Source organism: Eschrichtius robustus, chromosome 10 (assembly GCF_028021215.1).
Source record: "Eschrichtius robustus isolate mEscRob2 chromosome 10, mEscRob2.pri, whole genome shotgun sequence".
In the NCBI taxonomy this organism is placed as follows: Eukaryota; Metazoa; Chordata; class Mammalia; order Artiodactyla; family Eschrichtiidae; genus Eschrichtius; species Eschrichtius robustus.
Window position 1 is genome coordinate 107,021,770 of NC_090833.1, and position 22,260 is coordinate 107,044,029.

At 43.1% G+C, this 22,260-nt stretch overlaps 1 protein-coding gene across 1 annotated transcript in view; it reads right to left on the reverse strand.

Moving 5' to 3' along the window:
- The window catches only part of EBF2 (EBF transcription factor 2), a 188,642-nt gene that overhangs the window by 155,067 nt on the left and 11,315 nt on the right, over nt 1-22,260 (reverse strand). Inside the window, exon 6 of the mRNA XM_068552112.1 lies at nt 21,790-21,858. Coding sequence (XP_068408213.1) covers nt 21,790-21,858 — 69 coding nt within the window. The remainder of the gene's footprint in view (nt 1-21,789; nt 21,859-22,260) is intronic.

Sequence of the window (22,260 nt, forward strand, 5' to 3'; positions counted from 1 at the left end):
ATTTTGCTAATCTTGCTCTCACACACGCTACAGTTTCTTCTCTTTAGGTTGTGTTTCTGAAACAACCAACTTGCTCTGGTAAGAGGAGGAGAAAAAGGAGAGAAGAAGGAGGAGGAACAGGAGAAGAAATATTTTCCTTGGTATTTTCTGTGCTGCGAGCAAGCTCCTTGTTTTCTCATTTTAAATTCCATTTTGAATGGCTCTGAATGCCGTCCTCACCCACTGTATTCCCAATAAACCTATGTCTTCAGGTCACTTCTCTTTCTCCCCACCTCAACTCTTAAAGTTTGCCAATGGATAAATAATAATGACCAGATACTCTCTCAGTCTGATTTTGTCCCCATGCACGATGCCAAAGGCAGACGCACATCAGTCCAAACAGGAATCCACATCCCAGAAGGTCTTTAATCAACGATGCAGAAGTGACCATGGGATGGCACCATCAACTGAAAGGACTCTGCCCAAGAACCCTAACTGCATCTTTGCAGAATCAAGTCCACAAATAGCTACTACTCTGCAGCACCCTCCCAGGTGTGTTTTGCCATTCTGTCAGTATTCTTAGGGGAGTATAACATTTATTTGGACTTTTTATTTATTTATTTATTTTTTATTTATGGTTGTGTTGGGTCTTCGTTTCTGTGCGAGGGCTTTCTCTAGTTGCGGCAAGTGGGGGCAACTCTTCATCGCACTGCGCGGGCCTCTCACTACCGTGGCCTCTCTTGTTGCGGAGCACAGGCTCCAGACGCGCAGGCTCAGTAATTGTGGCTCACGGGCCTAGTTGCTCCGCGGCATGTGGGATCTTCCCAGACCAGGGCTCGAACCCGTGTCCCCTGCATTGGCAAGCAGATTCTCAACCACTGCGCCACCAGGGAAGCCCTTGGACTTTTTTTTTAACCAACGTGTTATCAAATTTCTGGGACACTTGTGTAGCCAAAAGGGGCATAATATCAATAAAAAACCGATACCTAGGCAAGTGCTCCCTCTCGGAGCTCCTTCTCCAGAGCAGGTAACCTTTTCCCACCTCACTGTGGTAACTTACAAAGGGAGCCTTGAAAGAAGTAAAGTCTCAGAAAACCAAAGCGAGAAAAGAAACCTCATCACCTCGGGGAGCCAAACCTGTCTGCTCCCATTCCAAGACAGAGAAGAAAAAATGATGCCCTGTTTATTTTTCTACTTCTCCCACTTCTTTGCAGGCATATCATTTTCCTAGAGTTCTTGTGTCGTAGGTCCTGGTTAAAGGAACGAGATTTTATTTTTGCTTTTAAAGTCAAAGGGGGTGTGTGTGTAGGGTGGGGCACAGGGGAAGGAGGGAAAGAAGCCACGGGGAGGATGCGTCCAAGGGACTCTCTAGGGAAGGTGGCCTCTGCCAGTTTTATGTAAGGGCGTGTATGTAAATTTCATATCCTACTTACTAGGATAGGAAACATTAGGATAAGTGTATTTCTATTCATATAAAAATAATGGTCTGTAGGAACACTACGCAAAGAAAAATGCAATAAAAAATAAATAACTTGCAATAGACTGAGAAATGTGCCTTAATCCCAAATTGAGAATCACCTAAGCGATTCCTGATACATACTAAGTTTGTCCCCTTGCTCTCATTCTCCCTCTTGTTCTCTTCCAAGAGTGGGAAATATATATCTAGTATATTCAACAGGCCCTTTCATTTCTGTGTTTGCCTTCTGAGATGAAATCAATTCAGACAAAGATGAAATGTGAACCCACATGGGCAGCTGAGGTTCTGAACTTTGCCACTAATGGACATAGTGACAGTTTTTATTCTGGACTTGGATGCATATATTCTGCCTTTGAGACATTTTCCCTACTTGTAGTATTTGCAGATTTCAAACAGGTACTACAAGCGAGGTACCCAGGTAAAAGGAAATGGCCCTGTCTCTTGCTTAGTATGTGGTGTATATACTCAAAGCGACCCCAATACCTCTGACCTTCTCTGTGAAAGATTAAGCAAAGTTTTCCAAGATGCAGGTCTTCTGTTGTTTACTCCTGAAACAAATAGTCATGATACCAACTGTGTGCTAGGCATTATTCCAGATGTTAGGGATAAACCACTAAACAGAAAGACAAAAAGCTCTGCCTTTCTATGACTTAGTAGTGGGAGTCAGGGAGGGCAATATGGACAACTGACAAACAAACGAGCAAAATATATAGCATGTTAATTGGTAAAAAGTGCAGTGAGAAAAATCAAACAGGAAAGAGGGCCAGGAACTGCAGGATTGGGAAGGAAGTGTCCACTGAGATGACATTTAAGCCACGACCCAAAGGACAGCTGAGCCAAAACTTCACACTGAAACCTACAGTTCCAGTTGAAAAGTAGATGTGAATTAACTGATGACAGCAATTTCTCCATCCGTTTTTATCATTCCAATCACAGCCAATGGTAAAACAGCTGTATTCCTCCCTATTTTTCTTCCAGAGGCCAGATTGCGATTTCCCACACTCTGCTTTTCCCACTGAACTTGCACCATTTGGTTCCTGCTGTCTTAAGAGTAGGTTCCCTCATCCCTTTAAGTAATATTTGCTGAGCGCCTACTCTGTGTCAACATTTTGAGGAAGAAATATCAAGATGGCGAGAGGCAGCGTCTATCATGTCACGCACGACTCTCTCCCCGAGACTAATCATCATCTACCCACTCCACCAGCTCCCACCCATGCTACTTGCTCTTTTTTCCTTCTTAAGGCAAAAAAATTCAGGGATCTCCACTCAGTACTTGGAATTTTTAAATTCTAGACGCCCCCCTCAAATTATAAATAGATGTGCTCTGGTTACAACAATTCAGATTCCCTGGTTTTCTGATACACAGGACTTTAAATCGCATTTCTACCCACTATTAAAAAATCAAGGCAAGCCGCAACAAGATGACTCCGTGCAATTTTGTATCACAGGTAAAAGAAAACCTTGTCGATATGAAATCAGACAGTGTAAAATTCTCTCCCAGAGGAACCTGGCATTATTACATCCCCCATCAATCATGGTATTGTTTCTCCAACAACTGTATCAGACTCGGCATCTGGATATTGCTATGTCATCCTACCAATTCAGCAGGGAAGTCAGATACCATTACAAACAAGTCCAGGCCCACCAAAATCTAAACTCTTTCAGGAGATTTCAAAGTCCTCATTGGTTTCCAGCCATAATCAACTCTCCAAATTCCAGGACTTTAGTATTGGGTGTAATGGAATTTGACCTAAACATTAATGTATGACCTATATATATACATTTATGAGAAAACTCTATGAATTTGACCTAGGCATATATGAAGAAATGCTATATATACATTATAATATAATAATATATAATATGATCATATATTATTAGATGGCCTATACTTTAAATCTTAACTTATCAAAGATTAGTTCCTATTCTGGACATTCCATTTAATGACAGGTAATAATTCCCTCCAGCCCATATTATGGATAACTTATAGATCACCTGTAGACAGTATCTAGGCAATGTTCCAAGTGTCAAGGATACAATAGATAGATACACTAATGGATCCAGCAAAGCCTCGCCTTCTAAAATGACTTTTTTTTTAGTAGAAATTTGGAGGTTTTGGTTCATCAGATACTCCCAATGTGGGTTAAAAATTACAACACCAAGCTTAAGTTTAGTATAGATACTGGCTGAACTTCGAAACTGCCTTTTCTTTATCCCCTTGTGCCATTAGGAAGAAAACACTCCCCCTCCCCTCTCTTCGCCAGCCCCCCACCAGACTAAAAAGTTGACTTGGAAGGTTTCAGTTTCCCTTAACTTTCCCTTTGTCCCTGCCACTGATAAACCAAAGCAAGTGAAGTGACGGTCTTGCCTTGGCCCCTGCACAGAAAACGGCCACAATACATCCACCTTATGTACCTTATTTATAATCCTCTGTAAATTCACCCAAAAGTCATGAACTACATAATACTAATTCTTATAGGTTGACATATTTCCCTGACCTTTCATGAGCCACATGGGGAAACAGTTTTCTCCTGATCTGAATGAAGAAGAAAAACAGTGATCCTAATCAACCATTTGCCCTTAGTGGCTTCCCTAAACAAATCTGGGAAAGCGCTTAAAGGCTTGGGAATAACCATGACCCTGCTTGATGCACTATAATAACCCTGCCTAATTATACTGATATAAAAACTAATTGGAAAGATAGCAAATGTCAGGGTAAGATGCAAATCGTAGGGTGTTAATTGCTGAACAGGTGCTGGAATAGAATTAAATGAGCATTCTGATTAAAAGAGTGGAGGAAACAAATGTGGACCCCTGATACAAACTTGGCCATGTGATTTCTTCAGAGGTCCATTCCACTAGGAAAAGGTCACGGTGCTGTGACCTCTGTCCCATGATGGGTAGACCAAGAAAATAAGAGTGACCACGGAAGAAAAAAAAATACAATATAGCAACAATATCAACATGACTTCTAGAACCCACTGCTAAGTTTGAGCCCTGGAGATACCCAGCGTATTTTAGGAGTTCTTTGGTGCGTGGATAAGCTGAGAGAATCAGGAATGTAAAAATGCTCACCTTTCCCCAGCTACAAGCCTGTGCCCTTCTACCTGGAACCAGAAGTCCTCCTATTCCCCCACGGCATAACCACAGTGCTGAGTGCTACTAAGGGCTCACTACACATTTGTGGGCTGACCAAGTGCTTGATTAATCAGCTGAATCAATAGCATGGCTTGACTTCCTTAAGTTGAGACAGTATGAGAGCCATGGCAGTGGGGTGGGGTGACCTGACATGGAGAACACATCAGAGGCTCCAACTGCTAGAAGCTACTCATTCTTTTTTTTTTCAGTTTTTTACTGTGGTAAGAAACACTTAACCTGAGATCTACCCTCTTAACAAACTTTTTTTTTTTTTTTTTTGTGGGATCTTAGTTCCCCGACCAGGGATGGAACCCAGGCCCTCGGCAGTGAAAGCTCCAAGTCCTAACCACTGGACCGTCAGGGAATTCCCGAAGCCTCTCATTCTTATTACCAGTGGTACTTACTGATGCTCTAGTAATCCAAATTTTAAACTACATCTATAAAGGAGATTTCCTCCCTAGCCCAGTGTGTCAACGAAGGTTTCTTCACAAACTCCTGGTGCCTTGGTCAAGCTCTTGGACAACCGTCATGAAATTTCCTGATGTGTGGCAAAGGCTGGACCAACGGCACCTGCATGCTGAGTCCTTCAAGAGAGAAGAACCCCTGGGGGCAGTGACTATAGGTGGATGCTGGTGAGAGCAGACAGCAGCTCCTAAGCGATAGGGGACTTGATAAGACCCCTTCCCAACACCACAATGGCCTCCATGGCTCTACCACCTCAAGAAGCCGTTTTCTTCCCACCGGAAGGAATGCTCTACTTCAAAGCCCTAATATTTTCCCCAATCGACTGCCATAAATAACCTAGAAGGGAATTGTTCCATTTCCAGGTAGGATGATACAGCGTAAATGTTCTTTTCTCCCAGTAGTTTGCAGGCCTTTGAGATTTCTGATGCCAGAAACCTACATAGGCTCTTTGGTGCTGGGCGGGTGAAGCAGCCGGTCTTGCTCTATTCTGATACTTCTCATGCTACCCTGCCCCCAGGATAAGAGCAATTCATTTACTGTGCTCATTCCACTTGGGGACCTCTTTACCATTCTGCCTACATAGATTTGGTTTTGGTGATATAGGCTAAGGGCAGCAGGGGACAGATGGCAGCAAAGTTAACTCTTCTCACTCAGACCTATGTCTACTAAAGTTAGAGCAGAGAACTGATCAACCCAGTTTGCTTCCTTTTATTTTACTTCATTTTGGTTCATTTTATTTTTCTTTGTATTTAATCGATTTGGCCTCTACTTATATTGGTCAAAAGAAAATCATATGATGTTTACATCAGACAATGCTTCAACTTCAGCAACCCAATTTCCAAATGCAAACAGAGGAGATTCCCAAATGCTTTAAGAAGGAAATGTGGGTGCAGGAGGCATGGGTGAGATTCCACCTTGTTTATTTATGCTTTTATAAGGACACTGAGAATAATAATAAAACAGGATAGGAAAGAGAAAAATTTTGCTCCAGCACAGAGATGGGTGGGTATATCCTCCTCACTCTTTCCTTGTCTTTGATCTTAGGAAAAGCTCGCTCTCTCTTGTTCACTCTCTCTTTAAGGAACAAAAATAAACTGTCTCCTGAGTAATAAAGTCAAGACAGTTGCCAGTAAAAATTGGTTAAGGTCATCACTTCTGAAGGTCAAACAAGTTTGAGACAAGCTGTCATGTGGGATCACCATTCAGCACATTTAGTTAAATGGGTAAAAATAATAAAAATAATGACAGTAGTAGAGTTATCTTAAAAAAAAAAAAAAAGCACAGAAGGCAGAGCAAATGAGAGAACCAGATGTCTTGAAGGAATGCTGGGAAACGCTTAAGAGAAAGATTTCTCCCACCCCAAACAAAAGCTTCCCCAAGGATCTTTTGAGACTTGCTGTCAGTATCTGATGTCGATGCAACATCGTATATCTTTTTGGTGTTTTCTTGTGCAGTTTTCTTATTTATTTATTTTATTTGAACAAAGAAGACACAATAGGGACAACTTTTCTTTTAAAGGATGGCAATTCGAGTTGACCCCAAATTGAGCATTTCCCCAGGTCCCTTGTGCTTCTGCCTTGTCTAAAGATCCAAAAGACACTCGAAGTTATATATAGCTCCGATGTTGGACTGGAACAGAAAGAGGCCAGCTTCACATTCAGCTTTTCTAAAAATGATACCATGGATTGAAGGGAGGAGAAGATACCACCATCTATCCAGGTTCCAAAGGAAGATCTCCACTCTTTATAAAACAGAGCATGAACAGGTCGAAGCTAAGGGACTGTTAGGAGATGCAAAGGATCTCTCATGGGAGATCTCCACGGCTCCAAAAACAAACTTGGAATCCACACTGTCAGTGCAGCCGGGATTCTAGGTTATGCCACATCCTCTCACAGGGTGAAGTGGGCAGTCAGGCCTGGGGCTTTTATGATCCGTTTGCGTTTTACAGGCTACAAGCTCAACCACGGAACCAAAAAGTCTCTGTGCCAAGGGATGCTTTAAAACTCCAGTGAGGCCCCCGGCAAGACGCAAGTTCCAAGGATTGCTCGTTGCCAGTGACAATTAGAACAATCTGAAAATGTTCCTCCCAGAAAAATACACTCTTTTCTGTTGTAACAGTGGTGTAAACGCCAGCCAATCTCTTTTGGCACCCAGTACTGTAAGAAGTGCTTTCACTGTGCCACCTCCCGAGAAAAACGCCCTCAATGAGCGTCCTCCAAGGACCAGCTTTGAAAAGGGGTTTCGCGTATCAGGTTAATGCATGCACTTGGCACGGCCCAACTTTTGCACCAAAGGCTCTGGGGTATGGGGTGATAAGAACCAGGTTCTGTTTGTTAACGATAAGGCAATTATTTCTTTGGTACTTCATAGGAAAAAAAAAAAAATCTTACAGCAAAGATTCAAACAAGGATCCCTAGGGAGACAACGGAACTCGTAGGTTGGAAAAGTTGTTTTTTTTTTTTTCTTCTTCTTCACAGGAGCAAACAAATGGGCCATTGAGAGCAACAGACCAGCTAAGACGAAGTTACCGACAAACACGCTGGCAGCCAGCTCCCGCCGAAGTCCTCCGTAACTTAGGGAGGGATACAGGCGATGAGAGGAAGGAGGGACACAAAAAAGACAGACACAAAATGAGAGGAAAGGAAAAAGAGAAAATGAGGAAAGAACAAGGGTGAGGTGAAAGTGAAGAGGCAAGAAAGAGAGCAGAGAGGGTGGAGATGAGATAAAAGAAAGGACAGACTGTGCCATGGGCGGCACTTCCCACGTGTCTAGAGATGGAAGAGGCCCATGAACTTGGATGGGTAAACATTAGATCTTTATTTTCACTGCCCCCAACCTAAATTTATCAGTTCCTTCCATTTTAAATGTAGACAATAAGCCCCAACGGTATTATAGATCCATAGGATTCCCTGGACCATCAATGGGATCCATGGTTAAAAAACAAAGTGGTGGAGGGGGGCGCAGTTTAGAACTCCAAAATTCTGGGAAGGTATTAGGCATCTTCCCCCTTTGCAGGCATAATAGCTCAGAGGAGAGGTGGGCAAAATTTTCAGTTTGGAAAGGAGATTCTTTCATTTACTCCCTGGGTCGGGTTTTCTGCCTTTAGGCCAAGGTTTCCGAACCTTCCTTGGAACTCTCTAATGTGCAACAAGTTTAGGCTTCACATGCCAGGGAGCTTTCAGGAAGTTTTTCTCAAGGTCATCACATCTGAGTAACAGCTGAGAGTTAGTTCCACAGTTTTGCAGGTCAGATCCAACATGACAATTTTTTTTTCTGACACAGTTTTGCCCAGCTGGTTCCCGCTAAGCTCTGTAAAACTCGAAAAAATGGTAGGCTATGACTTCCCAAAGAAGCATGTCACTGACGCCTCATTTTTAGTTTCCTACTAGGGGAAAAAAAAAATGCTGAAGAGATCAAGATAGTCTACAGATGGAATGGATCTCAAAACAACTGGCCTTCTGTTCAACCCTTGACATCACAGAATCCTGCTGTCAGGGTAGGCTAGCATCCAGAAGTCAGTGGACCACTGGCCCCATGACCTATGGGGTAACTACTAGTTAAGGCCTCTATAGATGCCGGTGGGGAGCAGTTGAGCCCGTGCCCTTGGAAATTCCCACCTAGTAGCCCAGTATCACAGGTCGGACTGTCCCAAGTGATAGAAATCATGCACACTCACCAAATTGCTCCCTCTGCTCTAGTCTGCCGGTACTTAGGTTTACTGCAGAAACTGGGCTCTGCGGTAGAAGTTTCTAAGCTAAAGCACCCCCATCCTCACGAAGCAAGGAGACCTTACACCTTGACTTGGGGCTTCCTTGGTGCTGGATTAGGTTGGAAATTCTCAGAATGGGCGTCACACTCAAAGCACCTACTTGATCGGGGTTAAGAGAGGAGGAGAAAGTTTTCAGCGAAGAGCCAGTTTTGAAAAATTTCAAGCACTTTTCTCATCTAAAGAGGGGATTGTTTTAAAGGACAGGGGAGGGCTTCTCAAAGAGAAGTTCGCAGCTCCCCTTCCTCTTTAGCGAAAGAATGTTTCTACCTGACAAGGAAGAGCTCGGGGGCCTCCACGTGAGTCACGCCCATGTGTAGGTGGTGCGGGCCATCAGGGGTCGCGAAGGTCAGGCAGAGGGAGGAGAAAGATGCTACACGAGATGGGCCCCAACCCAAACCATACACAGGATAGGCTTATGTCAATGTCTCGTTTATTTGCTTCCAGTCGCAATGATGGGAATTAGACAATTGCTTTAAAAACTCAGAAGCCACTGTAAAAATAGAAAATTATTGCTTCCTGTCATGACCAAATATTAAACAGTGCACACCTAATGACTCTATCCCTCCCCAGGGAAGGAGCTTTACGAACAATAAAATCCCAGCAGACTGGCCCTGTTTGGGCTTGGAGGTCTCATTATGGGCTCACTGATCCAATACAATTCACAAGCTCAGTGGACTCCACTCGAAGTGAAAACCACCAAGCCACAGTTATAAATGGAACACCTACAGTAAAACCAGCATTTCACTCTTCATCAGGGAAGGAAAAGGGGGAAGGAAGGATCAGGAACAAAGGCATTAGGGACAAGTTGCTCATGGCAATGGTTCTGACCACCTGCGTTGGAATCCAGTTCAGACCCACCACTAGAGAGCAAGGCAGGGACTTCCCTGGCGGTCCAGTGGTTAGGACTCCACGCTTTCACTGCTGAGGGCTCGGGTTTGATCCCTGGTCGGGGAAATAAGATCCCACAAGCGGCACGGCTCAGCCAAAAAAAAAAAAAAAAGCGCAAGGCAGGCGGGGAGAAAGCAAGGGAGACCCTAAAGGTGAAGGCAGGAAGGAAAAAGAACGGTGGACAAAGGTGAAAGAGGTAGATGGGGACAAGGGTGGGGCACGAGAGAAGCAGAAGAGGAATTTTAAAATCTGCTGCCCCTTTTTCTACACAGGCTGAGTCGACATCAAATTTTCAAAGTTAGATTTTTTTTTTTTAAGTTCACTAAATTACCCAGATAGATGTCTACATGATGGTTATCCTTCATCTCATGACTCAACATCTGGATGATAAAATGCATAAGCCAGTCTACGCTGACTTGGGCAAGCACCAAGTGGACCGCTCGCGTTAAATCGAAGGAGAGTCTGGCTCTTGTTCAAACGTCAGCCCAGACCAAGTCGGGAGAGAGGAGCTTCCCCTTTACCTTTAACTTCATGCAATTTATCACTTGAGCCTAAACAATCCCACATGTGTGAAGCATTGAAGACAGAGACTCGGGGAAGGCCGAACAAAGGCTTTCAGGAAAGGCAGAAAGTGAACAGGAGACGGACGGTAGACTCGAAGCAAAAGCAATGCCGGGGAGGCGACAAGTCCATAAAACAGGGACTAGACAGAACATGAGCCCAAGGCACCGAGAGGTGACAAAAGAGAGAGAAGAGACAGAACACGGGGCTGCGGGGGAGTGCTGGGTGGAGAAACTGGCAAAGACCAGGGGACCCCAAAATGCTGCTGGTTCCCAGTAAAGCTTCCCGCTCACCTCTCAGCCTCCAAACTGAATCTCCTAAGTGTGAATCAACTTCCACACGGACATGTGGGGCAAAGGTGATAAGCCCCAGGTGAAGACAGAAAAAACACTACCGGGAGGAACCGTAAACGTGCTGGTTGGCCCTGGGGCCAGTTGGGGCTCAGAGCTCCTTCACGCATTTCTCTCCCCTTCCCAGCACCGTAAGGCAGCCCTGCCTTCCCTACTCTTCAGATGAGAAACTGGGATTCAGGTAGCGTTGCCAGGTAAAATACAGGATGCCCAACTGATTTTGAATTTCAGACCAACAAAGAATACTTTTTCAGTGTAAGTATATTGCATGAGAAAGGCTCATACTTTTCAGTATTTGTTGTTTTTCTGAAATTCAAATTTAACTGGGACTTATTTATACTAAAAAAAAAATCATTCGTGTTTATCTGATATTTAAATTTAACTGGGCATTTTATATTTTTATGCGCTAAATCTGGCAACTCCAGATTCAGTGAGAGGGATGAATGAGTGAATGGGTGAATGCATGAATGGCAAAAGAGCAGTCAAACCCAGATCTGAGATTATTCTACAGTCATTATCATACGACAGGAATAATAGTCACTTCAAGCACTCAGCCCACAGGTCATAAATCTATGTCCTCCGTACAACCTCACCCCTTCTGGAGTAAGAAAAAGCCTTTTGCACAGAAGAAACTGTCTACATACGAACTGACTACTATAGTCAACTAAAATGCCATCAGTCTGACCCCTGGCTTGGAAGGTGATGAGTCCCCCGAAGCTCAGTCTGGTTAGAAGCTTTGCAGAACAGCAGCAGTATAGCGACATGAATGCCACAGCTTTTCCTGCCCGCTCCCTCAGCTTTCATAGACCATCCCAGCTTTGTCTTGGGAGCTAGAGATCTTGTCTCTAATCCCAACTGAGTCTTTGACCTGCTTGTTACACAGCCCCTGGAGTAGTTGCTCTTCATTTGGGCTTTCTCATCTGAAATGGGATGACAGAGCCAGTACCTAGCCATAATGAGTCATGTGCTTAGCTTTAAATCAATCATGAAAATATCCTGTGCAATTGTGCACATTGGACCCAAAGCCAAAAAAAAAAAAGGCTCATTCTTGGTCTCCATAGCGACCCACCTCAGAGGTTTTATTGAAGGGGCTATGTATAACAGCATTCAGAGGGGCAGTGACCCTAAGCGTTCCACCATTTTGCAAGTTCTCTTTTTTAAAAGTCTCAGCATCTTATGGGCCTTAAAAAAAATGGAGGTGTTAACCCCAAAGTGTTGGCCTGAATCCAATGGTTCCATCCCTCCAAATTCTTCCATTCCTGCCATTATTTCAGTGGGACTAGGAATTTCTCCCTTACTTCCTTCTCGAAAGCTCCTGTTAAACGGGAGCAGCTGCAGTGTTTCTCACCAGCTCTGGCTCCTTGGTGGTCTTGAGGCGGCTGAAAGGTTAAGATTAGAGCAGAACTTTTCTGGAGGACAATCATTTAATTAATTACCTGGTCCAGACTGATGAGATGCTGACTGCCTATAGACTTGGGTCTTGGCTGCCTGACATGCTTTGGGCATCTTGTCACTCAACAACTTTCCTTTCTGATCAAATACCTCCTCCAATGCAACTCTAGGTCACTGTGCAGCACAGAACAGAGCCACAGAAAGAACAACTTTTACAAGATTTCAATCAACAAATAATCTAGTCAAGCCCTAGTGGGTAGAACCCTAAATCTGCAAATCATCTGTGGATAATGACCTTTTCATCTCCTTGGGATATGTGTCCTATTTTCCAGCCATTTGATCTGGTAGCCTCTTGGCTGGGTCAAAATTAGACCCAGAAGAACTTATCCAGCCCTGTTTGCTCAAACAGAAAGGGAGAGAAAAATAACTGGAAGTTCTAGAAAGTTCTCTCTGGGTGAGCATGTAGTCTTATCAATCTTTCCTAAGTTCCGGGGCCTTTGTTCCCCTGAAAGCCAGACAGACAACTTTGGAAAAAAGATACCTTTCTTACAGACAAATATCTATTTCTTATTTCCAGCACAGCACCATTTCAGAGTACTCTTCTTCCACTTGTGGACTCATCTACTTCCTGGCAAATCTGCCATTTAATCACATCACACAATTTTATGAGGAAGAAGCTGGAAGTTGCAGTGTACCGTTATCTGTTCTGAACAACCCCATACATCCAGCTGGTCCTCTGACTTTCAATGGGAGTTGATCCAGGGGACCTGCACAAGTACTTTGAACGAGAGGATGTTAGTAAAGGTGAACTGGTTTTGGTCTTTCTCCCTCTTTTCTAAAGAATTACTTATAAATGGTTCCGGTCTGGCCTCCGAGTTTCTGCTTTCTCACAAACATCCAGGCTACTAAAAAATTCACAGATTGCCAGATGGTACAACAGCAGTTCTTTGCAAAGGATCTGAGCTTTCCAGTGAACAAAGGACGCATACTCATGGGGGCAAGTGGTAATATCAGCAAAAGCTTTGGGGCGGTGGGTGCCTTGGGGGAGGGGAAGTGGGGTGTGGAGAGGTGAGAAAATGGGCCTTTCACCTCCATGACTGGTATCTGGCAAGGAAAAAACGGATTCCCAGCTGCTGCTGGTGGAAGAAGGCACACGTGTCCAGAAGAAGTTGAAAGAAACAAAAATCAGAAACTGAAACATTTCATTTCACAAAATTTGAAGCCTGTGCCCATCTTCCCAATCCCTGATGGTATAGGGTGATGGAGACAATGCCCAGGCTTTGGCAGGTAAACCTATATATTCCCAGAGAGCCACGAAAAGAAACGCATTTGTGAACTATTGTAACGTCTTCCTAATAGGTTACCCTACATTCATTCTCCATTTTCTAACTGTACTACTCAGATTCCTTTGATATCTTCCCACTGCCAACACAACAATGTCAACACACTTTTGTAAAGGCATATAAAGTCTTTGGAAATCTGGGCCCAAATAATCTTTCCAACCTCTCCTACTGTCCCCCTTTACACATATCCGTGCACCTCTAAAATAAAGAGCAGATTTAAGGAATTCTTTCCCTTCCACATGCCTTTTCCTGCATGCTTTTCTTCTCCTAGAATGCCCTTTGACCTCACTTGCCTATGTCCACGTTACAGCTCTCACCGCATACACCACTGCCTAGATGAAATTCATCTTCCCACTTTCAGTTCTTCCAGAGTTTTTATCTCTACCTCTTTTGTGGCACTTTTCATATTCTACATTCCATCACAGTTATTTCTGCACATCTTTTGTTTTTTCCATTCGAACTGTAAGCTCCTGATGGGAAAGCTTTGTGTCTACTCAATCTTATTATCCCTAAGAGCACCTTGCAACGTCCATGACACGACAGGCCCTAGATAAATATTTCCTGAATGATTCATTCTGCCTTACAACCCTAGCTCTCTCTTCTTGGCATTGTTTTGTACCACTCTGCCCTTGGGGGGTAAGATTGCTAAGCAGTTGTCAAATACAGGTACTTACAAGAAAGGTCCTATATAAACTGGCAAAAGACTCCGTCATCCAAACTCTCTGATGCTTGGCAGTCAGAGATTAACCTGCCAACTAATATTTACTGAATGTCTGTAGCATCCAAGCCACTGGTTAGACGCTGAGAGACACAGGCTAATAATTGCTAGGACTTTTTTAAAAGCATCTATTCTGTCATGCACTGTATGGGCACCATACACACGTTAATGATTTAACACAACAACTCAATGGAAGAGGTAGTACTATTAACACCATCACAGAGCTAATGATATTAGAGTCAAGACTTAAGTGACATATGTTGTCTGACATCCAAGAATTACAATGTAGTTGGAAATGTAAGGCAAGCCCACATAGGGAAAAAGATAACAATACCCATACATCCTAACAAGAGCGAGTCTATGTGACAGTGTCAATGAAAAGACTTTGGCTACAAGAATTGATTTCTTTCAAAGGGTAGAATCTAAACGAGGTATTGAAAAGGGGATCAGATTTATATTGGCAGAGAGTTGGCAGTGGGGATTCCAGGCTGCACTGATGTGTGCAAAGGGAGACGGGGGGGCATATTCGAGGTCTGTTGGACGGAACAAACATTTTGATTCCATGTTGATTCTTAGAGAAAGAAATGATGGGACTAGAAAGTTGAAACCTGTCTACCATTCACTCACCTAGTCTTCAAAGCACTTTCACAGTTTGCAAATGTATTTTTCTCTGTGTGATTATTTAAACTGTCAGCTCCATGAGAGCAGAACCATGCCTGTCTTATTCCCTGACGGCCTCTCAGTGCCAGGGATTCACGAATATTAGCTTAATAACTGAACAACAGAAAAAACTACTAAATGAATGAATGATGGAGTGAATCGATGTATAGACAACTAGGCTAGCTTGTGTCAGATGCTAAAGTTCTGAAGTCTAGGAAGACTGGTCAGTCTGGTGGAGACAGTATAATTCTTAAAAATTAACCCAATTACAGAAATGAAGATCATAACTTTTCAGTTCTTTAATTAGGAGGAGGAGAATGATTTTCTCAATGGAAATTTTGTTTCTTGTTTCCCACTTGTCTCAGGTTGTCATCCAATGAAGAGTCTCAACCCAAAGGGACATTCTTCTGCACCAGAAATTAGAAGAGTCCCTTCTCCTACCTGTATCTCCCCCAAATGGCCAAGAAACTAGCAAAGCTTTTACTAGAAAACGAAGGAAGGAGAACATGAAAGAATGATGCTTTCACTTTGGTTAAATAATCTGTGGTTTTTAGTGAGAACATCTAAACCTCTCCGAGGGAATGGAATTTTCACTAAAAAAACAAAAATAGCCCAAGGCCAGGATTTTGTAGACTCTTCACAGCACTGGGCCCCCCTATGCCCAGTAGGGAGATGGGGAATCTGTGCAGAGAAGGCACATATGAATAGCTCCTGTAAATTATTGATGAGCAAGGATGATGAATTAGCATGCCTGACACCCAAACCTGGGCCTCGGCTAGAAGCAGAGAATTTAGAGCTGGAAGGTAATGTAAAGCTCACCCATTAATCCAAAGCACTTCATTTTACAGATAGGGAAACTGAGGCTCAGAGAGGCAGCTCATGACCTCCATGACATTAGACAGCTAGTTAGTGAACGATCTGGGGTCAGAAGCAGGTGTCCTGATCCTAGTCTAGGGCCATTCCCGCTACATCATGTTGTCTCTCTGGGGACCGATATTCCATCAAACCTGTCACACCGTTGCCTGTGACTTGTACAATCTCAGAGTTAAATGATACTTCAGAGGCCAGTGATGCCCACCACTTCCCAGAGAACCGATCCTCTCTCTAGTGTTCCCACCAGGAGTTCTTCAAACCATGCTCACCAGGTTTTCCTGTTCCTCAACAGCTCTAAACTCTGGGAAGCTTCTCCTTCTATTACACCAAACCCTTTTTCTCCATAACTTCCACCCGCTGACGACACTCCAATTTCACCACGGAAGCTGGCTTTGTGACCTACCTCCTTAAGACTCATTTCTTCCTCTGTAAAATTAAGACTTTTCTCAACTGTTGAAGATTAGTTAAGATTAGTTAGTGAACACAAATTGCTTAGCACTATGCCCAGCACACCATAAGTGCCAGTTAAATGTTAGATGAATGTTGAGTATTGTTCTTATCCATCCTTCTCAGAGACAGAATTCTTCGTTCAGGAGGAGTCACTACTGATATATCTGATTTGTCCACTTCTAGGGAGAGGGAGGGAGTGGTCACAGACCGAAAACCAGCCTGAGTGGCCTAGGATGGTAAGAATCCACTGGGTTTTGTGGACATAAATCTGACCTACAGTTCACTACTATCCAAATACTGCTTCTATGCTGAAAGGAACAGTGGGGTTAAAAGCAGAATCTACACCACAAATCAAGAAGAGATCAATACGGAGTTCATTTGATAAATTAACCAAAAGAAAAACTCCGGTGTTCAGGATTAATATCACACCCTCTAGCATGCACGGAAGGTCCATAAGGGCTTTACTACCCACAGTTATTCTCTGAAAGCTTCCATTCCACCAATAACACTTTCTGGAGTTAAGCGATACACGGAGAGAGGAATAGTCAGTATGGCCCAGAGGAAAGAGGAACCAATCACTTCTCTGGTAGAACAAGGTAGCTGGTGAGGCAGAGAGAAGCAGGAAGAGGATGTGCCAGATGGCAGGGGGAGGGCAAACGAGAAGCCTGGACCAGAGGGGGGGAAAGCAGCCGGTGAGGATGCCTTCCAAGATGGTAGCAGGAGAAAGCTTCACTAAAAAAAAGAAAAACTCATAATCATTAGGATGGCAACTACAAAAAAAAAAAAAAACAACTAAACTAAACAAGAAAATACAAGTAATTTGGGATGTGGCGAAAATGGAACCTTTGTGCACTGCTGGTGGGAATGTAAAATGGCATAACTGCTATGGACATGGCATGATGGTTCTCTGAACTACCACGTGATCCAGCAGTTCCACTTCTGGGTGTATACCCAAAAGAATTAATAACAGAGACTCGCAGAGATATTTGTACATCCATATTCATAGCAATATTTTTCACAGTAGCCAAAAGGTTGAAGCAACCCATGTGTCCATTGACAGACGAATAGAACAAAATGTAGTACAACCAGACAATGGAATATTACTCTGCCTTAAAAAGGAAGGAAATCTTGATACATATTGCAACATTAAGGAAACTTAAGGATATCATGCTGTGAAATAAACCAGTCAAAGAAGGACAAATACAGTATCCTATGAGGTACCTACAGGAGTCAAATTCATAGAGAAAGTATCAATAGCATGGTGGTTGCCAGGAACTGGGGAGAGGGGGAAATGGGGAGAGAGTTTCAATTTGGGAAGATGAAAAGAGTTCTGTAAACGGATGCTGGTGATGGTTGCACAACAAGGTGAATGTACTTAATACCTCTAAACTGTACGCTTAAAAATGGTTGAGATAGTCAATTTATGTTATATATATATTACCACAATTTAAAAAAAAATTTTTTTTAAAAAGGAAGATAATATCAGGAAAACCCCTCATGGGCAAATAAATACCAGGTATTTCTGTGTAAACCTTCTGAATGAAGATCATTCTGATGTTTGTTTGGCTTCTTGAAAAATAAAATAAACAAAAAATACGGAAACTTAAAACAGTCCTTCTGGAAGCAGAGCTCATAAATATAGGAGTCCAGGATCCGAAGACAAAAATCTGGAATATTTTGCATGTGAGAAACAGGTTGGAGCTGCCCTTTAACAGAAAATATCATACTCGTGTACACATGGGCAGGGGCAGCCTCTACAGATTCAGAAAGAACTCTTGTCCCCTCCTCCCATCTGACTTTTCATGGGGCTGCAAGAACACGAACGGTGAAGACTCATTTTCCTTCTCCCAAGTCTGTGAGATTGTCCCTAAAATCCTCTTCCCATGGACCGCCAAACTCTCCTGAGCCCCGAGATGCGGTAGCTGTTCAGAAGAAGCTTCCAGAGAGAAAAGAGAGTCTAAAGAAAGCACAGCCCATGAAAAACAAGGTTGAATTAGCGCTTCCTTCTGAAACCACAAACGTAAATGCGTTTGAGCCCTTTTATTTTTATTTACCACACAGAGGTCTTTATGGACAAGGTGTAGGCTGAAGACCTCGGTATGGGTTATGTTTTCATTGTTGGTTTTGTTTTGTTCTGTTTTGTTGAGTTTTCTTCAGATAGGAACTTTGAATTTTTACACTCAAAATGAACAAACCCTACTGCCACTCCGGGCGCGCATTTCTACACAGAAGGAAGGCTCTGCTGGAGGCCCGTGATTCAGCAGCAAGTCCTGCTGGGCTGTGTGTTGGCCTGGCTTTTTGGAGAGGGGTGTGGCTGCCCAAGAATTCACAAAAGCATGCCGAAAAGACAATTGAAAATAAAAAATTAAATTTATGTTTCTAGAGAGATGAAGGCAGGGAGTCATTTAGACGGGGAAAAAATATTCCCAGTCTGGGGCTAAGTCTTAGGAAATGGAGAACTCAGTCTCTGATGGGGACGCCCTATTGTACAATCCAGTGATTTTCAATTAAGGGGCCACGAGGTTGTAAAAGCTATTTTTCATATTTCAAACAGCCTATTGGCAATGGAATGTCTGCCCAAGACATGGTCACGTGGGCTAAATGAAAAGTCAAGTTGTTTCGTGTTTGAGCTGGCAGTCTATCAAGTTAGTGTGGTAACACTGGGGATTCTAGTCCAGACCAGAAACTCTGATTGGCCACTGGTGAGGTCAAGGGCATTTCTTTTTTTAAATTTTCAATTATTTATTTATTTATTTGGGCTGCGCCATGTGGCATGCGGGGATCTTAGTTCAGTTCCCCGACCAGGAATCGAACTCCTGTCCCCCCCTGCAGTGGAAGCACAGAGTCTTAACCTTCCTGACCGCCAGGGAAGTCCTGAGATCAAGGGCATTTCTGGAATGAGATTTTTCCTTCCCGTTCTGTTGTACGTCTTCAGTTAATAAAAATGAAATTACAGCTGGATTATCACTTGTTAATTGCAGCTTGGCAGGCAAAATCTTGCAGAACCTGGTTCACCAAAGGAAAAAATAAGAGGGGTCCCTGGCGGTGAAAATTTGGGAACCACTTTTGAGCCGCCCCTTCCCCTCCCCCGGACATACACAATTCCAAGGGAATAAACAGGCTTCCCTGGAGCCAGAGTGGAACATGCCTATTGTGTGAGAAAACTCAAAGAGAGACGGTGTAAATTAACTGCATCTGGTTAGAGGGAGCGAGCAGGGGGAGGAGATAATTAGTTGGCGTTATAGGAACAAGGGCAAAGAAGAGAGTTATATATTTACTCAGAGGAAATCCAAAATAGACTACTTAGCACCCGTTTGGTGCTCATAGGTCATCTCAACATCTCTAAGCCGGCAGGTGTTGAACCCAGGGACCAGAGGCACCGCTCAAGCCCTGGATGACACAAGCCACCCATCCCACCTCCGGCAAATGGAACCCTGCCTTCATCCCCTTTCCCTTCCACAAATGAAGGGAAGAAGGCAAAGGAATGCCCAAAAGACAGTCAGGAGCAAGAAGCAAGATTCTGGTGAAGGAACAAGCAGCGTCTTCAAACAAAATCCCTACAATGAGGAAGCCGAACCAACGCATCTGTTTATAATAAGATGAGTTCTCTAAAAATCTGATCCGGGTCAATTTATAGCACCCTTTGGTATGTATGTTTCCATGTGTAGATGCACAACATTTCGGAAGTAACACATATTTCAAGTGATGCAGAGACATCGCTGGGCTGTTTTATTGTGCACAGGCTAGTAAAAATAAATGCCACAGTCACATAAAGCTCCTTAAGACGCAGCTAAAGTACAATTTCCACCTTCTCAGAAGAATTTAAAGCATTCTAGCACAAACAATGAAGGCACACAACCTGAAAATCTTTTGTCTCCATAGATGCCGAAAGCCTACGTACATTAACATGTGTATTATGTATAGCATGTTCGGCTCTCTCCCTGAGTTCAGGTTCTACATAGTTTCTTAGAGAAAGAACTGCTACTAAGTGCAGAGCCTTTAGGATGTGTGCTTATGAGATGTAAGGTGCAGGTTAGCATTTACGGGTTTGTAAACATTTCTAAAGCTGGTTTATGGGTTGTTTATTACAAGAAAAGATGTAACAACCATGAGGTTAGAGTACCCTCTTGAAAGAGGAGCTAAAGTTAGTTAAAAAAAAAAAAAAGACTAGATGAAGATTAGTGAGCTCAGTGGACACGCTGGAAAGGACTGGATCCGTGTCTAGGCTGCCCTCGTGGGCTTCATGTTCCCCAGAGGATCCAAGCGCATCCTAGGAAGTTGGGAAATCATGACAAGTGTGATCACATAAATTGGGACAGAGAGTGCTGGGAGGAAAAGTTTGTGGCAGTGAGAGAATCACAGGCCAGAAGTAAGGACAGCTGTGTTCTAGGGCCAGCTCTGCTCCAACCAGCTGTGCAACCGTGGGCAAGTCGTGTCACCGTTCCCGAGTTCAGTCTTTTCACCGATCAAATGAGAAAGACAGCTGGCCCCCAAGAGTTCTTACAACTCATTAATTTTAAGCTTCTGTGCACTTTCAGAAAAACTAAAAAAATTCCAGATCTCCCTAAATTGATCTCACCTGAACCTCCTAAGAGCGGCAGCATATACATCCAGCAAACATTCTCTATTTGTCTATCATCCTCCTCCAAGTATCTCCGAGAATACTGCAAAACTGCCATGGATATTTTAGCTACCTTCTGAAACCTACAGCAACAGGCCATACCCTCCAGGTATACCCTTCATGATACTATTGAACAGAGGTGTTGAGTGCTTTGTCCAAGGTCAGAAGCTAGGACAGGATCAGAATTCCAGCCTCTTCATTCCTAGGGCTATGCTATACTTTCCACGAAGAAAGCAAGCTGGCTTTCTGGGAAGAATGCCAGAGGTTCCATTCTCCCAACTGAGAATTCGTTGGAATATTGGAATAACAACTTTGGAGACTGTGGTCTCTCCAATCCATTTCAGGACCTGTCTAGAAACACAAAAACCCAGAGAAAGAAGCAAGAGGGAATTATTCCGTTTTTTAACGAAAGAGAAAAAAATTAGGGGTGGGAATATGGGATTTCTTAAAAATTACATGATTGCTGGAAGTTAAATTGGTATTCCTTCATTGGTTTGTAAGTTCTGTTTCCAATCACAAAAACATACAAGCTGAGGATGCCGAAATCACATTTCAATGAATTAGCATCTTGTCCCAAAGAATCTTTCCCACTCTGAACAAAACATAGAACCCAGAATGCAACCCTCTATGGTAGAAAGGAATCTCCCTCAGTGCACCAGAGAGCTTGTCATCATCTTCTAAACCACAATCTAATTTGACAGTCTTCAAGCCCAACAGCACAATCACGGAGAATGATAAGAAAGTTACTGCGTAACTTGGGATACACTGCCTCTTCTAGGAAACTGATTGAGAGCCTATCCTGCCAGATGGGAGAGATTCATCCTTTACCATCTTCTACCATCCACACATGCCTTATTAGGCTGAAGTCAGTGCACCTGGAAAATAATCCCATCATAGATTTAGAGACATATGTTCAAAAAGGAAGGTTCTGACTTCTTCCAAGAAAGGCCAACCAAAACAAGAAAACACATGTTGGACCAGCTCCAAGCCTTGAAGATAAAATGAAACCAACCTTATGGCAAAGCCCAGTGATCCATACTCAGAGTTGAGATTCTAAAGGAAAGAAACCAGAAATAGTTTTTTTTAAATCACTTTTTCCCCCTACCTGTCGATGATGACAGGGTCTGAAGGAGTCTCATTTCGGTTGCCACAACTTTTCTTTTCGCAACATCGACTGTAGATTGGGAAGGAGCCAAAAGAGTAAGAGAAATGCGTTAAAATCAAGAAAATACAATGAGCATACAGTGCAAGAACATTCACAAAAACGGGTACGTCCTAGGTAACTGCTTAACTATCAGCTGCTTGAGCATGAATGTATGGCCATGTTCAAAAGCAACACTAAACTTGAAACCCAGACTCTTCATTCATATTCTCCCTCTATGACTTATAAACTGGGTCATTCTCAGCAAATCACAACTTTTCTGAGAGCTATATTTATAATTTGAATGATGGACAATTGGATGTTAAGATCTAGAACGTCACCTCCAGCTCCGTGATGAATGATTTTATTATTGTATTTATTATCATATATTTTTAGATCTTTGTGTCTCAACAAATACTTGAAGGAAGAGGGGAA